General features: G+C 54.3%; 1 protein-coding gene across 15 annotated transcripts in view; it reads right to left on the reverse strand.

The window, feature by feature from the left end:
• The window catches only part of TNS1 (tensin 1), a 216,229-nt gene that overhangs the window by 19,074 nt on the left and 173,863 nt on the right, over positions 1–23,292 (reverse strand). For 4 of the 15 annotated variants that reach the window (XM_061384457.1, XM_061384536.1, XM_061384512.1 and 1 more), the window contains 7 exons: positions 23,024–23,110; positions 17,804–18,000; positions 16,870–16,945; positions 11,837–11,929; positions 11,072–11,095; positions 10,639–10,677; positions 2,853–3,051 (listed from right to left, as the gene is read on the reverse strand). In XM_061384457.1, the coding sequence (XP_061240441.1) occupies positions 2,853–3,051; positions 10,639–10,677; positions 11,072–11,095; positions 11,837–11,929; positions 16,870–16,945; positions 17,804–18,000; positions 23,024–23,110 (715 nt within the window). The remainder of the gene's footprint in view (positions 1–2,852; positions 3,052–10,638; positions 10,678–11,071; positions 11,096–11,836; positions 11,930–16,869; positions 16,946–17,803; positions 18,001–23,023; positions 23,111–23,292) is intronic. The other 11 variants (XM_061384437.1, XM_061384407.1, XM_061384416.1 and 8 more) reach the window with 11 other exon arrangements.

Raw genomic sequence — 23,292 nt, forward strand, 5'->3', positions numbered from 1 at the left:
GGAAGCATCTTCCCCTGACTCACTTTCCCCAGGTGAGTTGACATTTACACGCTGAGAGTGTAACTGAGCATCCATTCCTGGGTAGCTCAAAAAAAAAAAAAACAAAGATGAAGAAGTCTCATAGCAGGAGATTTCAGCTCATTATAGGATCTGCTTTCTAGTCATTGGATCTGGCCACTAATGGAGCAGGGTGCATTACATGGCATTGAGACTCCCATCATTAGGAGCATTTAAACAGAGGCTGACCAACCTCTTAATCTGAATGCTGTGGAGGAAATTTCCTCCACTGGGAGGTTAGATTAGATGAGCTCAGAAGTCACTCTCAATTCTAAGACTGATGAAATTCAGTTCAGAGGGCACTGTACCTGGGAGAATGGCCACAAAGGTTTTCCTCTGAAATTAAGTACAAGTCCATACAGGAGTACAGGAAATGGCCTGTAAGTTTGGGAAACCTGGATTCTGTTTTTTAAAGTTTTCTCAATTGATATTTTCAAACTGTGGTGCTGGAGAAGACTCTTGAGAGTCCCTTGGACTGCAAGGAGATCAAACCAGTCAATCCTAAAGGAAATCAACCCTGAATATTCATTGGAAAGACTGATGATGAAGCTGAAGCGCCAATACTTTGGCCACCTGATGCGAAGAGCTAACTCATTGGAAAAGACCCTGATGCTGGGAAAGATTGAGGGCAGGAGGAGAAGTGGGTGACAAAGGATAAGATGGTTGGATGACATCACTGATTCCATAGACAGGAGTTTGAGCTAACTCTGGGGGATGGTGAAGGACTGCGAAGCCTGGCGTGCTCCAGTCCATGGGGTCACAAAGAATCAGACATGACTTAGCAACTGAACAACAACACAGAAAATGAGGCAGGTGGGTTAGATGGCTCTGATTCCTTCCAGACCCAAACTTCCTCAGTGACATGGCAGCAGAGACAAAGGTTCTCAGGGACCGTGCACAAACATTTGGTGCAGGGAGGCAGCAGGCAGGCTCGCACAAGGAGCCCTTGGGTGGGGGCTGACAGTGGGGCAGCAGGGTGGAAGGGTACTGACATAAGCCGATGCACCAAAGCCTGCAGCCGCAGACTAGAAGGAGTTTGGAGGCTGGCAGGCCCCACCCTGGGTTGGCTCAGTTAAGCTCAGGTCCCCAGGGTGATGTGAGGTGGGAGGGCCAGGCAAGAGCCAAGGGCAGGGAGAAGGTCAGGGCCAGGCCAGGACAAAGTCTACCACACATCCCAGAAGAGGCCAGAATGAAACACCACTTCGGTACAGAATAACCTGGATTCTGAGAAAATGGGGGGAGGGAGGAGATGGGGACACGGAAATGGCATTTTGGGTGATTAATCCTGGAGGCTTCCTGAATCTTACTGTGGGAGGAATTTGAGTGAGAAAAAGTGAAAACTCCCTAATGTCAGGACTTCTTGGATATCAGCAAGGGGGGCGAGAGGTGAGGAAACTCTCCTCTCCTTTAAAAGAAGAATGTAGCTCCTGCCCAGAGGCAGACCTTTCCCCAAGTGGAGCCCTTAAGAGGCTGGGGAGGGGGCCAGGTGGACTCGGGGTGTGTGCTTGGTTTGAAGTTTCAGATTCTTAGAGTCCAGAAGAAAATTGCCTCTGCTCACCCGAACCTCCCGCCCCAACCTGGGTCGGGGAGCACACGGCTGGATAGTTTCTGGACTCGTGGGGACCCAGTCTGAGAAGGGGAGTGGACGTAGGAAGGGATGGTTGGGGAAGACGCCCCTACTGGGGGGTGGAATTCTGGCTGGTGCAGGCCTCCTCCCCACCTGGCACCCTGTGCCCTACCTGGGCTCATCTCAGAGTCCCCCTCCTATGTCATCTTCCTGGCTCCCCATTATAAAGCCTATGCCCCACCCCGCCAGTCGAACAGCTTCTCACTGCACCCCAAACACAGGAGCCTCCCTTTCTGGGGTCCTCTCTGTCTGACTCCATAAAATGTCAGCCGCCCATCCACCAAGACATCCCTCCTCTAACCCCACAGTGACCTGACCCCCAGACCCCACGCCCAATACCTCCACACCCCAGTCCTGTCCTTGCTGTGCTGTGAAGGCCCTCTCCCTCCCCTTCACCTTTCAACCCCTGCTCATCCTCTGGCCTTAGCACAAATACTTCCCGAACTTCCAGCCCCCAGAGACCCTCTCTGCAGACTAAGCCAGAAATAACGGCCTCTTGCTCAGAGCTCTTTGCTTACACCTCTGCTTTGAGCACCTCTAACTGCTGCTCTGTGATGGGGGGATGGGAGGTAGGATAGAGATGTGGACTCTGGAGGCAGACACCTTTGGTCCAAATCCTACTTCTGCTACTGTTTAGCTGTAGGACCTTGAATAAACTACTTTAATCTCTCTCTGCCTCAGTTTCCCCTTCTGAGAAGTGGGACTACTACTACCACTTACCTCGTAGGACAGCTGTGAAGTTTAAACAGAAAGCACTTAGCAAAACGCCTGGCAAATGGGAAGCACTCACAACATAGTAACTATACTTGTTCGATTTTAAATTTGGGGAAAGGAGGCTTCCTTGGCGGTCCAGTGGTCACAACTCCACACTTCCACTGCAGGGGGCACAGATGTGATCTCTGGGGAAGTAAGGCTCCCGCATGCCGCATGGTGCAGCCAATAAATAAATAAAAACAAAAGTAATACATCTGAGGGAAGAACTGTGCCTGGTTCATCTTCATACTCTCCCCGGGGAGTTGGCACTCAGGGGGTGCTCTTGCCATGCACCCCAATGAGATGGTTTCCCAAGGGCAGCACCCTGGATGTGACTTCTGCCCGTCCATGCCCTAATCAGATCCAGGAGGCCTCATCCATACTGCCCCGGGCCTGGATTCTCCTCCCCACTTACCTGTCAGCACTGAGGATGGGGCTGCTGGTGGAAAGGGGGCTAGGGGAGACAAAGGAGCCTCCCAGGGTCCCAATCCTCAGGGGTGTCTCATGGCCATACGCCTGCGCAGCTGGGGCGCTAAAGCTCTTGGGCTCAGGTTCCTGAGTCCGGGGCCCAGCCACCGCCGTTCGTACCACCGACTCCACGTAGCTCCGGGGCTCTGGAAGGGGCGAGGGGACAAGGACTGAGCATGGATCCAGGGGGTGCAATGTGGACCCCACCCAACCCCTGGGAACTGGCCTCCCCAGAGCTTGTGAGGGAAATCCCAAAAGGACAGCCAAGCAGACAAGGGGCACGTTTCTAGGGCTCCTGCCTGCCCAGGTCCATCCTCTTTCCAGCATCATGGACAAGCCATGAGAGCCCCCAAAGAACCTTTAACTAGAGCCTTGTTCTGAGAAGCTTCCCAGAAAGGGACCCCAGAATACAGCCATCACAGAGTTCTCCTTCCTAGAGCTGGGACACTCTCCTTCACTGGTGGCCCCTCTAGCTGAGCTTTTCTTCCCCAACCCTGCTACGCAGGTCCCCAGGCCCTTCTTGGCTCCCCAGGCACTGCTGGGGTCTGGGCTCTCCGTGGACCCCAAGCTCCAGCCCAGCCTTGCGTCTCGACCCCAAGCTCCAGCCCAGCCTTGCGTCTCGGGATGGTCACTCCACCCCACACCCAGAGTCCAGAAACAGGCTTGCTGGCCTAGCAACAGGCCTGTGCGGGTGAGTCACACCCAGCCCTGCGTGCCAAGACACACCCATCCACCTTGCCTGACACACTTAGCATGCCTCCCGAGACTGACATCATTATCCCGCTTGGTGTTCAGAATGGCCCGAGAGGAAGGCTGGATGGGGGAGAGGGCGGCAAGTGCCAGAGAGGTCACCGTGCAGGTGAAGGCGCCGAGGCCAGGAGACTGAAGGGTTGGAGGCACAACCAGACCCAGGTTTCCTGTGCCACCCGCCCCACTGCCGTGCTGCCCCCAACTGCCCTCCATCTCGGCCTCTGGAAGCCCCTCCGCAAGCCCCTCTACCCCACCACTGCAAACTAACTCGCCATCAAACAGGAAGAAGAAGCAGGACACTCTCGGCTTCTCCAGGGACAGATGGTGTTCCTGCCACCTCCGAACCTGGCACCTTTCCCGAGGACGTCCCAGGAGGGACGTGACCTGAGCACACACCAACACTATGCCCACCACAATTAGGGCAACCGCTGAAACCAGCCTGAGAACTGGAGGAACGGCAGAGTCCGTGCAGCCCTGGGGTGCAGGGAGGGGGCCAGTCTCTCTCACAGCTACTCAATTCTACTGTTGTTATCACGAGAGCAGCTACAGTACAGCAATGAACATGGCTGTGTTACGATAAAACTTTCCAAAAACAGGATTTGGCCATAGTTTACTGGTTCCTGATGTAACATGTCTTCCCAGCCCAGAGAGGTGGAGCGATTCGCCCCAGAACACACAGCAGCCATAGCTACCGTCTCCCGACTCCCGGTGCTGGCTCTGGGTGGCTGAGAGAGGGGCCACCAAGCCTCATGGGACACTCTGAGCTGGCTGCTGCTACTCAGAGCTCCAGCCCATCAGCCAGAGAAGAGCCAGCTCCACAAACTGTCAATAACAGCAGAAATAGCAAACAACTACATGAGGAAAGTAGAATTTGGAGAATGTAAGTATCCTGTCTGGGCCACACAGTAGCAGGTGACAGAACTGGCCTAAGAACCCCGTGGTCTGGCCCAGAGCCTGCTCTTGGGCCCTGCACATCCCGCCAGCTGAAAATCAGGGGGATCAAGAATTTCAGTGTGTCTTTAGCCTTGCGGGGACAGCTCCACACCCTGGGGCAACTCGAACTGACAGAAAGGGACCCTCAGAAAGGAACTCACACCCACAGAAATGGCAGCTGAGACCCAAGGCCAGAGCCTACCTTCCGGCCCATCCCTCACCTCCCGGGGTCACTCTCTGAAAATTCCACCTGGACGCCTCCAGGCTCCCGGCTTCATGCTGGTGCCCGCAGCGCCCAGCACCCTTCTCTCCCACCCAGAGGTGGCAAGAGGATCCATCTGCCCCCTGACTGCCCCAGGCTCCTCGCTGATCTGTACTCACAGCGCCTGGCACACATGACTCCTCAGTGAGTGTCTGCCTCACAAACTAGTAGACGCATGACCTTTACCCTCTGCCCCCTAGCTCCCCCCACCACAGAGGTACACGGTGACTAAGACCTAAGAGGCACACATTCGTTTCTCTCCTTCCCTGGAATTCTTGCTGACCCCAAAAATTCAAGCTAAAATGCCCGAGGGCGAGCCCTGAAGTCTGTGGCCCTCTCTACCCGCCGTGTCCTCCGGATTCATCCCCCAGCCTGCTCTGTGTCCCTGCAGGCCAGCTTTTATTCACAGCATCCCCCGGACTCCCAGGCTCAGGGCTCCAGAGGGCCCTGGCCTTTGGCAGCGGGAGGGTAGGCAGGACTAACAGAAGATGGAGGTGGGTGGGGAGAGAGGGTCAAAGTTCCAGGGCCGCATCCTCCACTCAAGATACCAGCTCCAGGGGTGGGCCCTCTCCTCCAGCTCCTCCTGGTTTCTTCAGGCCTGGAGTGAGGATGGCTCCCGCCTCCTGCTCAGGAGCACTGGGGGAGGTGCTTCACCATCCCTCGTTGGTTTGCCCAGACCATCTAAATAGTCCATTAAACCCTCTTCAGTTGCCCCATTGGAATGAGCTGTTTTCTGCCAAGACCTGACCCATACAGTGGGTAAGCAGCTCACGTTATTGGATCAGCACCCCATCCTATTAAAAAAAAAAAACAAATACACAGACCACTTCTACCATCGGTAAAATCTAAGTAAGGCCACCCACACCACCCCGTCCCAGAGTCAGGACGGAGCCAGGCCTGGGACCACAGACACTGACTCCCGTCTGCCCTGTTTACCAGGAGTCAAGGCCATGTCCCCACTAACTGCTTTTGACCCAAACGTAGTGTCAGGAACCTGAGTGTAGTTTGCACAGAACATTGAAGGGACAGTATGTTAGAAAGTTGGAGATATCAGAAAACCTGAGACGGCTTTAGGATAGCCACATTCATAAAGCATCAGCCTCAGGAGCCCCATCCTCACACCCATCAGATCCTCAGCTACAGAGCAGCTTACAAAGGAGCTCTCAGAGGACTCAGCCTCTGAACTTGAAGACAGGACCACTCATCCAGGGAGAAGTACCCACAGCGGTTCCCACCACGTTTGCAGTTAACAGCTCTGTGAGTTTGGGTGGCCAACTAGCCTGGGGGCTCTGCTCAGGGGCTCCCAGCCTGTGGATTTGAGACCCAGCCCTCCTGGCCCTGCCGTCACTTTACTCTCCATCCTCTTTCTTGGTTGGCTGCCCTTTCCTGACCTCCCAGGACCAAATCAGCATAGAGACTCCCTCAATCTCTGTTCCTCATGAGCCCAGAACAGGAGGGACCGTTTGGGAAGATACTTGATTCTGAGTGCAACTTCATAACTGTTCAAAACCAACCTTGAAGGACAAAATAGTCCATTTCCCCCAAGTTTTCAGACTCAGATTCCGTATTGAAAATACCCTCTTTCCCTATCTCTTCCCATTTTCCTCTCCTCCCCACCTTAGTACAACATACAACATGTGAGCTCCCTGTCTTTCACTTACTGGAAGGGTGACCAGGGACAGGCTGCTGAACCTTTCTGGGACTCTGTTCTCTCGTCTGTAAAATAGGAATGAGAACACCCACCTGCCCAGCCTGGATCAAGTGACAGGAGACGAGAAAGTCCCTCCTAGTTCCTTCTTGCTAGCTCCAGCGCCAGTTTACCAGGGCCCCACAGCTGCCTGCTGGTGTCTGCCTCCCTCTACCCCCTCTCCTACTGTTTTGCACACTCTCTCCTGCAGTTTTCTCCTCTCCGCCAATCCTGGAGCAACTAGACCCAGAGGCAACGGGGACTCGGAAGGGCAGGAGATGTGGGGCCAGGAGGGTGCTTCATGCAGAACATTCCAGGAGCCCAAACCCATTCCAAGAGGCTGTTGGAGGCTGAGAGCAGCTGGACTAGAGGCTAAGTGACTTGGCCCCACCAGGCTGGGGGCGCTGTCAGCTCCTGACCCACACCCTCAAGTGCATTCTCTGCCTGGCAGAAAAGGTCTTTTCCTGGAGAGAAATGGCCTGCCTGCTCCGAGTGAAATGAAGACACGCAGATGGAGAGAGGAAAGAAGTAAAACTTCCGAGGCCCAAACCAGGAACTCAAAAGTTGGAATTCCAAACTCTGAGACTGGGCCACATGGCCCTCCTCTGAGTTCCCATCTTGCCCTGTTCCTCCCCCAGCTCAGCATTTCTACCTTGTGCTGAAATATCATCCTGACCAGCCTATCTCACTCATCTTTATGTCCTCAGTGCCTAGCACAGGACCTGCACAGAGTAGGTGCTCCATAAATCTGTGTTGCACAGCACCCTCTTAAAATACCCAGAGGGCACAGTGCAACTGTCACCGAGGATTTCAGAGCAGGAGGGATCCCCAGAGGGGCCATTTCTAATCTGCCGTCTTCCTTTGCGCCAAATGCACCCATCTAATCATCGGAACAGACAGAACCTCAGCCAAATGTTCCTTGTTCCCATTCCTCTAGGAAAGAAGGTTCAGCCATTTCTTTCCCTGTTTCCCCACTGGAAGATCCTTGATGTTGACCTCATACCTTTACTGCTATGGGCTTTCTTCCTCTGCTTCTTTCATGGAGAAGGGTACCCTGTACCCACACCCAGTAAAGACACTGTTCATGTTTAGAGGTCATACCCCATGCAATCCATGGAAAGCGGCATACACTCTCAGCTGTGCCCCTGATCAGCTGTCTGGGCCTGGACAAGTCATTTGACATCCTTACACGTCATCTCCTCATCAGCAAACTGGGGCTCCTACCACCTTCCTCTCAGCGCTTCTGTGATTATTTACGTAAGGTGATTGTGACAATGACCCACAAGGTCGCATCCCTGCCTGCTGACCCTCGCTCTGTACCACACTGCCCCTTGCTCCAGCATCCAGCTCCTCCCTGCTCTCACTTCACTGACCTTGCAATTCATGGGGGGAAAAACTGCTATTCCTCCCACCCCAGGGCCTTTGCAAGTGCCCTTTACTTCTACCTGGAAAGCTCTTCTCCCATCCCAGTGTCACTGAGTTAATGTCACTCACCCTCTTCAGCCAGGGTCTCATAAAAACTGTATCTCTTCACTTTGGAGCACTTATCTCAAAAATTCTTGGTGATAATTTAATTACGTCACCGGTCATGCATTTGTTCCATGAGATTAGGAACCACAGTACTGCTTATCATTATATCCCCAGAGTGCCTGGCACATAGTAGGCACACAAAATATTATTGAATCAATGAAGAACAGAACAAATAGATGTAAAGCATTTAGCATGGCACCTTGAACAGAGCACTTCCCTAAAGTCTTTTTTCCCCCCTGAATAAGCCTACTGGTTATTTTTCCTTATAGGCATTTTTTCTGAATTCACACATATCAGCAGGGCAATCAAGCAGCGCTTCAGAGGGTCAGCAAAGAATATGCTTTAGTCTGACCCAGAAGGTGATGCATGAGTCAGGAAAAATGGAACCAGCCACCCACATCCTTGGCCCGTGTCCCCACTCCAGGTCAAGACAACAATTCCGATGCCCACGCTGGAATCCCAGGGCATGGCGCCTGGAGGCGGGAGGAGGGTTTTGAAGTGGCCACTTGATTAGGAAACAGGAGACCAGTAAGTCCAGACTAGCCCTGCTGCCTCTTAACTGTGACCTTGGGCAGATGCCTATCCCCACCTCACAACACGGACCTCAGGTCCACATTCCTGAAAACGATGGCTGCAGTAGAGGGGATCCCTAAGAACCTTCCCTGCGGACTCCATGCCTCCAGGAAAGATGAAGGAGGGTCAGAGGGCTCGGGGCCTGTACGCGGGGCCTCATCACTCATCAGGAGCAAGGGCCAGGTGTCAGTCCCATTCTGTTGAAGTGTCATCCCCAAGTGAGGAACACAGAGCCAAGGCCTGTCACCCTCAGACCTTCCCACTGGAGACTAAATAGGTCTCACTAGTCTGCAGAGGTCAGCAGCCACAAGGACAGCTGAGAGCCTCCTAGGTGGGTGGGCTCCTGGAACACAGCACACGAACACTGGCTCTGGGCCCCAGCTGATTCTAGGCTCCTGGCGAGAACCAGCTGCCCACCCCCAGCCTGGGGAAGGTCCTCCCCCGGGTGTGAGGCTGGCCAGGGGTGAGAGCCCACTGTAGTTCATCCCATTCTGGGATCTGTTCTGGGGGGCTGCCTTGTTCTGTACCCCCAGGCAGTCTAGCATTGTTGCCAGTACTCTGGCTGGCTAGCAGTGGGTAATGTTTTATGGAAAACTCCAGCCATCTTACATGGGTGATGACAGATTCAGAGGGGTACAACCCATGCCCACTTTGGGGATAGAAAATCAAGGTAGTGAGTGCAAAGGAAGTGGGAAATGGGCTTAAGAATCAGGAAGAAGGAATTCCTTAGTGGTCCAGTGGTTAGGACTCTGCACTCTCACTGCTGAGGACCTGGGTTCAATCCCTGGTCTGGGAACTAAGATCCCACAAGCCAAGACGCGCCAAAAAAAACCTGGATGGAGTCTTTAAAGAAACCAGGCCATACGGACCCAGGGCCCAGGTGGGAAGTCAGAACATCTAACACATCCAAGCTGGGAGGTGCTCAACACCCACCTCGTCCAACCCCCTTCCCCCACTTCACCAGGGTAGAGATGGGGACACGGAAGCCAAGGCCACCCAGGCCAGCATCTCCCTCCTTTCACCTGCTGCTCTGAGTCATCCTTTGAATTCTGTTTCTAATTAGTTAAAGGCCTTCAACCAGATTACATCCCCTCTCTGCTTCTCCACGTACAAGGCTGAGTTCATTTAAATCAGGGGTTAAGCCAGGACACAGACATGCTAACCAGATACTGTCACAACTGTGCATGGATGTCCCAAGGCATCTGTGTGTGGCAGGGGAGCTGGGGGGAGGGGCGCCGAAATCCATAGCTTTTTCAAAATCTCCCCCAGTACATCCAAGATCCTAGACAGACAGACATCCTACTATCTGTGCTGATAGGAAACCGGGCAAGGGCTTCCAGAAGGCAGCTTATGGTTCCAAGATAGTGGCTCTGAACCAGGAGCAATCATCCCCCCTGGGGTCATTTGTCATGTTGCAAACATTTTGATTGTCATGACGGTGAGTGCTACCCACATGTGTAACAGTAGGTAGAGACCAGGGACGGAGCTAAACACCCTGCAGGGCTCAGCACAGTCCCCACAACTAAGAACTGTGCGGCCCAAGTATCGGTAGTGCTGAGGCTGAGAAATTGTGCTCTGAGCTGTACATGTGGGGCCACACCCAGGAAACGGGATAGGAGCCCCCAACATCTGAAGGGGCTGCTGCACCCCAGGCAGGTGGGCGGGAACGCCTCCCGGGGAGGAGCATTTTGTCAGCAAGGCGGCACCGCACTCGTGCCTGGACCCTTGGCCACGCCTGGACCCGTGCCCTGGGGCTATGGGCACCTCAGTCAGTATCCAGAATGGTAGCTGTCACCAGAGTGACAGCTCATCACCCCCCTGATCACCCATCAGGGGGTGGGGATCAGGGGGGCGTGGCCTATGCGCCGGGTCACATGAGACCTGATCAGAGAAGAGCGCTACCCACAGCGCCCCCCAAGCCAGGCAGAACCAATGGAGTGAACGGCCATTCCTGGACACGGAGAGCGGGAAGCAGTCACACAGCAAAGCCACACTTACCTTCAGAAAGCTCTGTCAGCACCTTCCTCTCATCCTCCTCTGAGGGAAGATGGGAAGAGAGGTGAGGAGGAAGGAGAGGCAGGAAAGAGAGGCAGGGGACGGAGGGGAGAGGAAGAGCAAAAAGGAGAGAGAGAGATGGATTAACAGGGATTATTTCCTGAGAGACAGAGACTTTGTTGAGAAAAGGGGTGAGGCCGAGGCAGAGGCAGGCCCTCCAGGGCGCACAGGTAAGACAGGGCCTTGCTTTCAGGAGCAGAGGCCCATGTCCCTGTTACAGCCCCCACGTCTCAAGCAGGAGTGTGCTGGCCTGGTGACAGGCAGCCCCCCACCCAGTGACTCCGTGTCCCTGGCCATGCAGACACGTCCTGAGTGGGAGGCTGTGCCCGGCTGTGTGTCTACGTGGCTCACACCTGTCATGCCACTGCCCACCTACCTGGCTGGATCAGTCTTCTGGGGACTAAAGAAAAGAAGCAAAGTTGGTCCCCAGAGCCCCAGTCCAGCCCACACCAGAGTCTAGAGAGCAAGTTTCTGGGCCCAGCCTGTTGGAAACGGTCACTAAGGGCCCAGGGTCTCTGCTTTCCCTTTCCCAATAAGAAGAGGAGCTGGGGAATGTGACAAGGTATGAACCTGGAGTGTGTGCGTGCATGTCTGCATGTGTGTGTGAGTATGTGTGCATGCATGTCTGCATCTGTGTATGTGTGCATGTCTCTGTGTGTGTGCATGTCTCTGTGTGTGTGCATGTCTGCGTGTGTATGCACATGCATGTCTGGTTGTGCATGTCTCTGTGTGTGTACATGCATGCCTCTGTGTGTGTGCATATCTGCATGTGTGTGTGTGTGTGCACACGCGCGCACAAGCACCTGGACTCTGAGGCATGGGAGCCAGGCTTCCGGCAGAAAGTTAACCACCTCCAGGGAAACAGGGCATGCCTCCAATCCCTGACGTCAGAGGATGCTGGGAGTGGTGCTGACTCCACAAGGCAAGGGCGGGAAGTCTCCATCCCCCTCAACCCCTGAACAGAGAGACCCACCCAGGCCTGACCTCAGCATGGACACAGAGCCAGGCTGCCACCTTGTTTCCAGAAGAATCCCGAGAACCCACCAGGCCTGGGCCCTGCCCAGGACCACAGGCGTCCTCCAGCTCCCCACCCCGCCCTCTGGCCTCCCCAGCCGCTTCCCTTCCTGCCAGAGTCACTCACCACCAGTGGGATGCAGCAGGATGTCGGCTGGGTTGTGGGGCTTCAGGCCCAGAGCAGACAAGGGTGTCTTGGCCAGACCTGGAGGGGAACGCACTGCACCGGGAATAAGAGGGGAGAGCTGGGAGTGAGTGCGGGTGGAGGTGTGGGGAGAGGACCCCTCCTGAGTGAGGGCATGTGGGAGAGCGGGGTTGGGGGGGCAGCAGGAAGCAGAGCAGAGGAACCAGCCCCACCCTGGTGGTGCCGGAGCGGCTCCACTCCCCACTCCCGTCTCCTGTGTTTCTCTACAGGATGAAGGGTAAAAGGAGTCAGGAAACAGCCTTGCCCCTCACCCTCCAGAAAGTCATTTCTATCCCTAGACCCTGAGTTTCTTCCATATGGTCCCTCCACACTGCGTAGTTATAACACACACACTAGTTTCTTGGGCACCCTCTGACTTGCTCTGTATCACTCTCTAACCTCTCCTCTCACATTCCCTACCCTACCCCCAAACACATACACACACACACACACAGAGATGGACTTAAAGAAAGTGCAGTATCAAGATGGTACAACCTGTAAAGGACAGAAGGAGGAGAAGAGATCACCAGCAGAACCAACCCTGAGACCCCAGGCCAGTCTTTAGCCACAGGTCTTTGACCTCCAGCCGAGCAGGCCTTTTGCAAGCTCCAGGAAGAGAGAATTTCTCAGCTGGGAGCTCTCTTACTTCCCACAAACCACAGTGTTCTAGAAGAGGGAAAAGCCCCATCTCTAAAATACGTGGGCAAGACCATGACCACTCTGCACAAACCCAGGTCACCTCCTAAGCCACCTGTCTGGGTTGGAAGTGTCACATAACACACAAGGTCAGAAAGAGCAGTCAGGCTTTCTCCCATCAGCCAAGGACGTGGCTGGACTCCAAGCTGAGCTGAAGGTTGTTGCTCTGCCCAGTCATAAGATTTCTCAGTGGCAGCTGCCACGTCTCCTAACCCACCTCTGAGGAGAAGTAAAGAAATGAGCTCCGTGTCTCCTGTTGCAGCTGTCAGGACCCTGACGAGCCCACAGCTGTGGAGGACAGGCGGTCATAGAGGGCCACCAAAAGCCTAAGGCTGCCTACCCCACCCCAGTGGCCTCAACAGATGAGCCGTGGCCCTCGGGTGCCCAGGACCCACACAGCAACTCCAGGACCCTCCCTGGCATCTCCTCCCTTTCCCAAAAAGGCAGTGAGACCTACAGGAAACTAAACTCCCAAAATATAATCTTCCAATGAAAGCAATTTAAATAGCTTATTTGTGATCCCCTGGAGGAGGACACGGCAACCCACTCCAGTATTCTTGCCTGGAGAATCCCCACAAACAGAAGAGCTTGGTGGGCTACAGTCCATGGGGTCACAAAGAGTCGGACATGACTGAGCGACTAGGCGCACACATACACATTTGTGCACACACTGGGGTATCCACAGGCGTCCCTGGGAACAGAGAGGCATCACAGGAGTCCAGATGGTCAGCCCGCCCTACACTGTACCCTCACTCTGCCCTGAGATGCCCAGCAGATGATACAGCAGAGGGGACGAGTGTGTAGAAACACACACATCCAGGCAGGAGGTAGGTCTAGGCCTCCATGCTTGTGTGTGTTCCTCTTTCTCTCTTTACACACACAAACACACACACATCTTACAATAGACGCTTATCAGCACTTAGCAATGTTTGTCAGACAAATGATTTTGAATGTAATTCATTATGGAAGAATGAGCCCAGCCTCAGAGACCACTGTCCATGGAATGACCAGGAAGACTCTGGGCCCATAAGGCTGCCTAGTGGGTGCAGCAAAGGTGCAGGTGAACGGGATGAAGGGGACGAGGGGACAGAGGCAGTGGGAGGTTTCTCTGGGCTTCCCTCAGCACCTCCAGCTCTCTCATCACTCCTGCCCTCAGTGCCCAGGCATCCAGCCCTTCTGCTGAGGCAGACATGTGGGTGGCCCTGAAGCCAGGCAAGGCTTGGCTTCCCCAGAGAAGAATTCCTTGCATTTCTCCGCCTCTGTTTTCTCTCCCAACCCTGTGCATGGAGGAAACCTCTAACTTATTCTCTCCTCCCCAGGCACCCGGGGCTGACCCAGGGGAGGGAGGGAAGAATGGGAACAGAAACATGTGGTAGAACCAACTCTAGCCCAGCCCAGATGGCTTCATCCCAGACAGGGTGATGGCCAGAATCCTGGCTGTTTGGACCCACAGGAAATTGGAGCAAGAGTGAAGGTGGTGGGGCAGGGAGCTTCCCAGATGGCTCAGTGGTGAAAGAATCCACCTGCCAAGGCAGGAGACGCAGCTTCGATTCCTGGGTCGGGAAGACCCCCCAGAGGAGGAAATGGCAACCCAATCCAGTATTCTTGCCTAGAGAATCCCATGGACACAGGAGCGTGGCAGGCAACAGTCCAGGGAGTCACAAAGAGTCAGACACGACTGAGCATGCATACACATGCAGGTTGGGGAGTTAAGACCAGGGAGAGAGATTCCAGGAGTCTGAAGCCTTTTATAAGGCTAGAGAGCTGTCTTGAACAGACTGCCCTGGGCTTTCACTGTCCAGTACGGTAGTCAGGAGCCACACGGGGCTATGGTGCATCTGCTGTGTGTCCAGTCTGAACTGAGGTGCCATATGAGTGTAAAAACACACAGGGGATTTCAGACTTGTAGGAAACAAGAATGAAAAATATGTCTTTATGTTGATTACATGTTGAAATCATACTTTAGATCCTTAGGGTTAAATAACAGCAAAAAAATTTTTTTTGGCCGCACTGTGAGGCTTCTGGGAATCTTAGTTCCCGGATCAGGGATTGAACCCAGGCCCTCGGTAGTGAAATCACAGAGTCCTAAACACTGGACCACCAAGAAACTCCCTAAATCATACCTATTATTAGAATGAATTTCACTAACTTCTTTTTAGATTTCTTAAAAAGATTGTAGGATAATATTCTCATTAATCGTTTTATTTCTACTTACCTATAGAAATGATAATACTCTGTGGATATTTTGAGTTAAATTAAAAAATCATCACAATTAATTTCTCCAGTTTCCTATATATTCTTTAATGGAGCTGTTAGAAAAGTTTCTAGTGCAAACAGTTCATGTTATTTTTCTGCTGGACAATCCACTCACAAATTTAGCTTCCTGTATGTCCAAGATACCCACTCCAGTATTCTTGCCTAGAGAATCCCAGGGATGGGGGAGCCTGGTGGGCTGCCGTCTATGGGGTCACACAGAGTCAGACATGACTGAAGCGACTTAGCAGCAGCAGCGGCATGTCCAAGATAGGCTTTCCAGGTGGCTCTAGTGGTAAAGACCCCACCTGCCAATGCAGGAGATGTAAGAGACATGGGTTAGATCCCTGGGTCAGGAAGATCCCCTGGAGGAGGGCATGGCAACCCACTGCAGTATTCTTGTCCAGAGAATCCCATGGACAGAGGAGCCTGGCGGGCTACAGGCCGTGGGGTTGCAAAGAGTTGGACACGACTGAAGTGACTGAGTACACGGGACGTGTCCAAGATGGTGGCCAACCTAATTCTGTTGGCACAGAAGGCAAGCACTGGTGCCACCTTCCTCCCCCTGGCAGGACAGCCAACCACCAGAGAACACATGGCCAGCTCCAACTCTGCTGTCCTCACCCTCTACCCGTCTCACCTGGATGAACGAATAGCTTGGGTGGACCGCCCCCCTAGTCTAATCCTGGAGCATCACCAGTCTCTTCACCTCTGCCAACTCAGGCCTCTTACAGGAACCCTGAGTCCTTCACAGCCTGGTATTGATCCATCACCGCTTTCCCAGGTCTCCTCCAGCTCCTCTTCATGTCTCTTCTACCATGAAATGGAATACTTCCTCTCTCCTGGGCTCATTCAGGTTTTCTCATTGTTTGGAAATGTCTCTGCCCTTTAGGGATCTGCCACTCTAGTGAGAACATCAAGAAAGACACAGGCTAAAGGCTCCTGTCTGGAGGCCAAGAGATGCATTGGGCATATGGTCAACCTGAGGGTTCTGAGCCTTTCTTTCCTTGGTGAAAACTAGAAAGTGGAAGAGGTGCCTGGATGCAGACAGAAATGGGAGTCAGAAGCAAGAAGGTCCAGGGGTTACTTTAGGATGTTTCTTTAGGAGGGGGGATGTTTTACACATAGGATGCAAAGACTCTTCAGTTCAGTTCAGTTCAGTCGCTCAGTTGTGTCCTACTCTTTGCAACCCCATGAACTGCAGCACGCCAGGCCTCCCTGTCCATCACCAACTCCCAGAGTTCACTCAAACTCACATCCATCAAGTCGGTGATATCATCCAGCCATCTCATCCTCTGTTGTCCCCTTCTCTTCCTGCCCCCAATCCCTCCCAGCATCAGAGTCTTTTCCAATGAGTCAACTCTTCGCACCAGGTGACCAAATTACTGGAGTTTCAGCTTTAGCATCATTCCTTCCAAAGAAATCCCAGGGCTGATCTCCTTCAGAATGGACTGGGTGGATCTCCTTGCAGTCCAAGGGACTCTCAAGAGTCTTCTCCAACACCACAGTTCAAAAGCATCAATTCTTCGGCGCTCAGCTTTCTTCACAGTCCAACTCTCACATCCATACATGACTACTGGAAAAACCATAGCCTTGACTAGACAAAGTAATGTCTCTGTTTTTGAATATGCTATCTAGGTTGGTCATAACTTTCCTTCCAAAGAGTAAGCGTCTTTTAATTTCACGGCCGCAATCACCATCTGCAGTGATTTTGGAGCCCAAAAAAATAAAGTCTGACACTGTTTCCACTTAGCAACTAGCAAACCATAATATGGGAGTCCAGGGACCCCAGAGTAGGTCAGCCTGGATCCCAGGATGCAGCTGCTGCATCTTAGATGTGTGAGTGTGGACAGAAGAAAAGAAGTGAAAAGAAAAGAGGTGAGGAAGGGAAGCAGAAGCAAGATGAGCCATAGGGATGAGAAGCTGCAGATTCTGGTCCCACCCAACTCTGCCAGCACTCCCACACTTGGGAAACCTACACAGGCCAGAAGGACCCAGGGAAGGAAGGCTGAGGGTGGAGTTCTTACCCCCACTGGGTGGTGGGCTGGTCGGAGAGGTTCCCTCCATCTCCTCGAAGGCTTCCTTGTAGCTGTGCAGATGGGGCTGCATAAGGAGAACAAGGGAGCAAAGCCGTAGTCATAAGCCTGAGGAGGAGTTTCCAGTTACCAGCCTAACCAATCATCCTTTCCAGTAAACACAGAGGTCAGAGGCAGATCCTCGTCACCTGTGGCCCCAGCGACTACTTGCAGCCAAGAGAACAGAAAATGGCTGATTGCAAGGCAACTGTCCAGCAGTACCTGCCTTGGAAATATTTCACAACAGGGCCAAAGAGAAGGGACGGAAGGCAGGAGAGAAAAGATGTCCAAAAGCCATTTATGTCCAGAAGGACCCATTAACCTGGGATTTTACCAAATATGGACCACTCACATCAGAATCTTCCAGAATCAGATTCCTGGGTCCCACCCCAAGTCTAACAGGCTAGAATTTTTACAGGAGAACTTGAGAATCTACATTTTTAACAAACTCCCTGGTGATTGTTACGCTCACTAACGTTTAAGATCCACTTCCTAAAACTGCTGAACTGTCTCAAAAATACAAAAATTTTGACACTGAAATTAGATCTATCTCCCAAGTAAACCCTACATCCAGAAAGGGTTCAAAAACAGCCTGTAGGATCTGGCTTGGAGTCTAGAGTCTGTGGTCACCTACATCACACCAGGGTCCTTTACCACTCAAGAAGGGAACCTCAGTCTCCATGTTCATGGAAGAAGTAGGGGAATAAAAGCTATTTAAAGAGGGAAATTGGCTCCTGATTCCACAAACCAAAGAGAAGCCCTAGGCTGAGGATGCAGGGAGGAAAAAAATACTGAGTTTACTGACAGGTCACCATTACTCAGATGACAATCAAGTCCCTCAATAGTTCAGGTGGGCTCTGCTACCCTCTGTGGCCCCAGGACTCACCTCTTTGGGTCGCCCTCCAGGATTGAGAGCGATGGTAAGAGCCAGCTCTGGGGAGACACATTGGACAGGCGAGCGAACCCCAGGGCTACGGGGGGATGTGGGTTCTGGTGACTGGTTCTCATACTGCCCATCGCTGGCAGCCCGCTTCCGGAGAGGTGCTGGGGGCTCTGCAGGCTGCTTCTCCCGAGCCTGCACCCCTGGGAGGAATGGCAGGGCAGAGAGGGCAATGAGCAAAACGTGGGGGGAAAGGATCAATCCGCCTAACTCCCCTAGAGGAGGCAGTGCATCTTAGCTCAGGGGGGCCAAGCTGGAGCTGGACTTGCCTCCCCTCACACCTCCTCCCCTCAGACTCCCTCTGCCCACACCCCAGTTTCTCTGCTGGGTGGGGGAATCTGCTTAGGTTGAGCTGGCCTTCAGCAGGAATCTCTGTTCTGCACAGGGTTGGGGCCCAGAGCACAAAGGACTGATACAAGAAACAGATGTCAACTTCTTCCAAGCCCTGGAGGCAGAGGGCCAGAGCTTCCAGGCAAAGGAGGGAAGGTGGAGGGAGGAAAGACAGTCTCCAAGGCAACTGCATCAACCAACACGCAACACCAGGCCCATGGGGAAGGACTTGGAAAGACTGAATGACGCATCAGCTTGCAAATGGTGCTCCCGAGAAGAAACCCAAGAAATGACTAAGACCTGTCACGATGTCCCAGCCCCAGCTGGCCCCTGGAATACTGCTGGCCTTCTCTGGGGTTCCCCAACCCTCCTCCATTCAGTGTCAGTCTGAAACCTCCCACCCACTTCCTGTATGCCCACACTTTTCTTGCCCCAAAGATGGCCCAGGTTTCCAGGCTGCCCCAGAGCAGCAGGCAAAGAGCCTGCAGACAAGTGCTCCCTGTGCTCTTGTGTGTTTCCCTCCCGTTCCCCAGGCCTTAACCTCACCATCCTCCCTTCCCACTCCCTCTTCCCACAGCTGGGCTGCAGCACGAAACCCATTGCCTCATTGAGCTGGCTCCAGAATCCTAGAAAAGTTACTCCCTTGGGGCCCAGAGGCCATGACCCAGCCTGAGGGTGGGCCCCTCATCCTCACTACCCTGCAGAAGGAAATTCCAGCCCTGCCTTCGCCACCACCCGAGAGGGCAGGCGAGGTGAAGAGAGGTGCTGGGACTTATCAAAGGTCTCGTGAGACCCTAGCTACACCAGCCTCAGGCCAGCACTTGTGGGCCGACCGACCACCCCATGGCACACGTGCACACGCACACACCAGACGGCCTTAGCAACGAGCCAGCACAGCCAAGCAGAAATCACCCTCCATCAGACTGAATTGTCATCTACCCTTCACAGGGGGGGTCTGTGGCCCCAAGAATCCCTAGCTCCCGCCTGGCACCGCCATTGAGGCCACTATGAAAAGCACAGGCTGAGAAGCCTACCTACTCGTCATGAACAGCAGGCTGCCAGCTGCCAAGTCTAGGGATGGATGTACACACTCTCACACACACACAAACACACACACAGTCACTCCAAGACGTGCACTCAGACCAGCCTATAACTAGGAGCCTCGTCTGGAGAGCACTTGCAGATGCAGAAGGTCCCCGGTTGCGGTGGTGTCCTGAGTTTCCACTGCCAGCTCTTCATTCATCAGAGGCAACCTGCCTACCAGCTCAACCAAGAGAAAAAAGAGCCTCGGGTAAAGACCGTAAACCAGACTCACAAACCGCCCTACTTAAAACAAATAAGCCCCTTGCCTCAAAGGACCCTTATTTACAGAAGAGAAAAGTAGGGGTCGCACCGTCCTAACCAGGGGCTGCTATGAAGATCAACCTGAATGGAGACGGGGCACACCTCTGAAGGGCTGGGCAGGGCCCACTCAGGGACCCTGGGGCAACCCCAGGCTCTCAGCCCTCAGAGAATCGGTTGGTGGGGGGGGTCCCCTACCCTCTCTCACACTTCCCCCACCTCCACCAAGCTCCCTTCCCCGTCAAGCCTCCCCGAGCGGCTTGGTCCAGAGCTGCCACTAGTTTCGTTCCTGGCAAAAACATTAGAGAGAAACAGACGTAGCCATTGATTTTCTAATAATAATTGTGACAAAGGAGGCACATTCGGAAAAGGCTCCCGGGGGCTTGGAACTAAGTTCAGCCCCAAGGTTAAAAGAAACGCATTAGGGCTGCACTGAGTTCCGGCTCGCCCAGCCCCGCTGCCTCCCTCGGCCAGAGCCCATGTCTTTGCAAGGGGCGGCTGATGTCCTTGTTTGGGGATCCGATGTCTGCCCTTGAAAAACAGGTCTGCTTTAACTCAGGGCCCTGACTCTCCTGGAGGGACACAGAACATTCTCCTGAATGCACTCAGAACATGAGCTCCATGTTCAAGGGCTGCAGAGGGTTGCAGTGGCCCAGAGAGGAGGCTAGACCATTGTGGGGAGGGGAAGCTTCCAGGCTGTGGAGGGTGTGAGGTCTAGCTCAAGGCGGTCAGACACTTGAGAGCAATCCCACCTCTTCTTCAAGCCCCTTCTCCACCACCACCAGAGTGGGACCAGCTCTGCCCGGAGGCAGGGGGATGGACAGGCTGCCATCCAAAGCATAGGGTCCTGCAGGGCACAGCCCCCCTCTGCAGAAGAGGGAAGCCCCGCATTCCACTCCCACGGGGACAGACCCTCTCCCGCGGAGTGCCCCCCGCAGCCCCAGTGGCCAGCCCCGGGGCCTCTCGCATTCTCTGAACACAGTGTGCCACTGTTGTCCGCCTTGGCAGGCCCAGATTTGCCCCTCGAGTGCCAGGAGAGCCATATTCCCTCTCTCTTGTCCCTCTCTACAGGAGGGGAGACAGGCCATGGCAGAGGGGAGAGAAAAGGGAGAGAAGAGAGCCCCATTGTTCCTCAGCCAAGTTGGGACGTCTGGACACAAGCTGACGGCCTGTGTCAGAGGGAGAACACCCCTCCCTCACGTCCCAGAGACTGACGGATAATAAAAATAGCCCCACTCTCTCCCACCAGCCTCCTCTCCGCCCAGCACATCCCCCCACCCCCACCCCAGGACTTTCTCAGTCTCCTGGCCCCGCCCCCGCTCTCAGGGCCTCTGTCTACGTGCCCCACTCCCTGCATACACGCAGGCATGTGCGCACACACAGACACACACACACACACACGTGGGCACACACAGCCTGAGCCTGACAGGAACAGCAGTGGGTCACAGTCATGCTCAGAACCTCCACAGTCAGCCCTCCCTCAGCAGGAGACCGGGGACCAGAGAAAGTTTATGAAGAAAGTAGGGGGAAGACAGGCAGCCCAGGGACTCTGCAAAGTCTTCCCAGCAAAGCTGGTGAGTCCAGCCTTCTAAGCCCAGCAGCACAAAGGAGCAGCCAGAAAGCGGCCTTTAGAATAGTGACCCGCTACACAAGAAGCCATGTGTTGTCCTCCAAGGGCTGCTCACACACTCTGGGCATCACGCCTTCCCCACTTCCTGGAGGACAGCGGTCACCTCAGCCCGGGGCCTCCACATTGGCCACCAGACCTGAAGAGCAGGGCACAGGGTGCTGGAGCAGCTCAATCTCCCGGGGCCCTCACTTGCTCCCCCAGGATGGTGCTGTGCTTAGGGGACAGCCGGCTCCAAGGCTCCCCTAAAGTGGCCTGGACCTGAGGTCAAGAATCTCCTTCATCTCACACACACGCACACACAGTTCTAGAGGCTGTCGCCCTAACACACATCAATACACCTGATTCACAGATACAGCATGGCTGCCCACCACCCCGGCGTCCGTGGACAAATGTCCTTGTGCCAGGCTTCGTCACATGCCTCCTCTACAACCCCCCGACTGGCCGCTTCCACCCTCACAGACCCAGCTCTTCTCTCCAGCCTTCCATTTTCCAAAAGACTGGATTCCTCAGCTCCAGGTGGCAGGGCTGGGTGTCCGACTGCTTGCCTGGGGCTCCGGAAGCGGGGATCCGGGAGGCCACCTGCTGGGGCCAGGGCACCAGAAAGCCACACGGCAATCACACTAGCTAACAGCCCCAGGGCAAGCCATGCCAGCTCCCCTCAGGACAGGCCCACCCCCAGAACTCCCCCAAACCCCAGGCCCAGATGGACACTGTACTCCCCACCACTGGGCCAAGAAGAAGGTGGAGGGACAGAAGAGGAAGCGGACAGGGAGCCTTTCTGCTAGAGCCATCTCCCTGTTGTCCATGGACTGGGAGAAGGAGGTCCCTGAAAGCGCCAGATATTGCCACTGGGAGTCAACAGCTCCCTTCACCTCCTAAGCCTTTTCCCAGAGCTGCTTAAGGCCACGGCATGGGATAAACCCGTGCACACCATCATCTCCCTGACCTGGGCTTCTGGCTTCCAAGGAGCTGGGATAGAATGAGGGGATTCCCTCCCCAGAACTAAAAGCCCCAGCTGGGATGGAGGATGCCAGTGGACCACATCATTCTCAAATAGAGCAGTGTGACTCTGGATAGAAGGGCCACCATATTGGAGTACATCAAGTCACCGAGCTAAAGGCACATGCCCAGGCTACAGTCCTCCATTTGTCATGCTGGGAGAGTGAGCTCTGAGCAATTCAGAGACTTGCCCGGGAGTGTCACAGAGGTGGTAACAGGCAGAGCCAGGACCACACCCGGGGCTTCTGACTCTTGCCCATGGGTCCTAGGGTCAGAGATTCAGGATGAGTCAGAGGGGGGTGCCCTGCCCCATCGAGTGCTGTACTCCAGAATGGACAGAGCAGCAGGTGCCGGGGCACCACTCTGTGTCTTGTGCCCGCTGGTCCATACTGAGCATGGCCTGGCTCCTGCAGAGGCTCTGGCCAGGACAGCCTGGGTGATCTAAGAGCCAAGGCGGCTGGAGAGCTGGGCTGTCCCGAACCCTCACTGAGCACCCTTGTTGCAAAGACCTGCATGCCCACAAGGAGCCTGAAAGTTGGTCCAGTCACCCCAGACCCTGTTCCCAGCAGGGAAGGCCAAGGCTGGAAGCATCAGGCCGTGTCCATGCAGAAGTGGGAGCACTCACTCATGCAGAGAGAAGGGAGGGAGAAGGGAGCAAGGACAGAGGAGGGAGGCAGTGAGAAAAAAAGCGGAGGCAAAGAGAAGAAAGAGATGGAAAGGAGAGAACAGAAGAGGGAAAGGAGGGAAAATGAGGAGGAGATGGGAAATGAGGAGGTGGAAGAAAGTAGGCAAAGTCTGGAAGGGAAGAGAGAGAAAAGGGGAGTTAGGGTGAGTCATAAAAGGAGGGGAGAGGGAGAGGAACCAACCAGAGAGAGAGGAAGATCGGAGCCGGTGGAGAGGAGGGTGCCAGGAGCTGACTCTCCGCCCAGTGCCCTGCAGCCTGGCATTGTACGCTGCCCACCCCCACCCCGGGGAGCCGGCAGGGGGGAGGCAAGCAGCGTGGGGTGAGGTGGGGAACGAGGGAGGCGGGGAGAGGAGGACACCAGGCAAGGAAGGAAATACGCCCGCGGCACAGGGGACAGATGGACACGGAACACACGAAGAACGCCAGGGACGAGGCATTTAACAAGACAAA

The sequence above is a fragment of the Bos javanicus genome, chromosome 2 (assembly GCF_032452875.1).
Source record: "Bos javanicus breed banteng chromosome 2, ARS-OSU_banteng_1.0, whole genome shotgun sequence".
Taxonomy (NCBI): domain Eukaryota; kingdom Metazoa; phylum Chordata; class Mammalia; order Artiodactyla; family Bovidae; genus Bos; species Bos javanicus.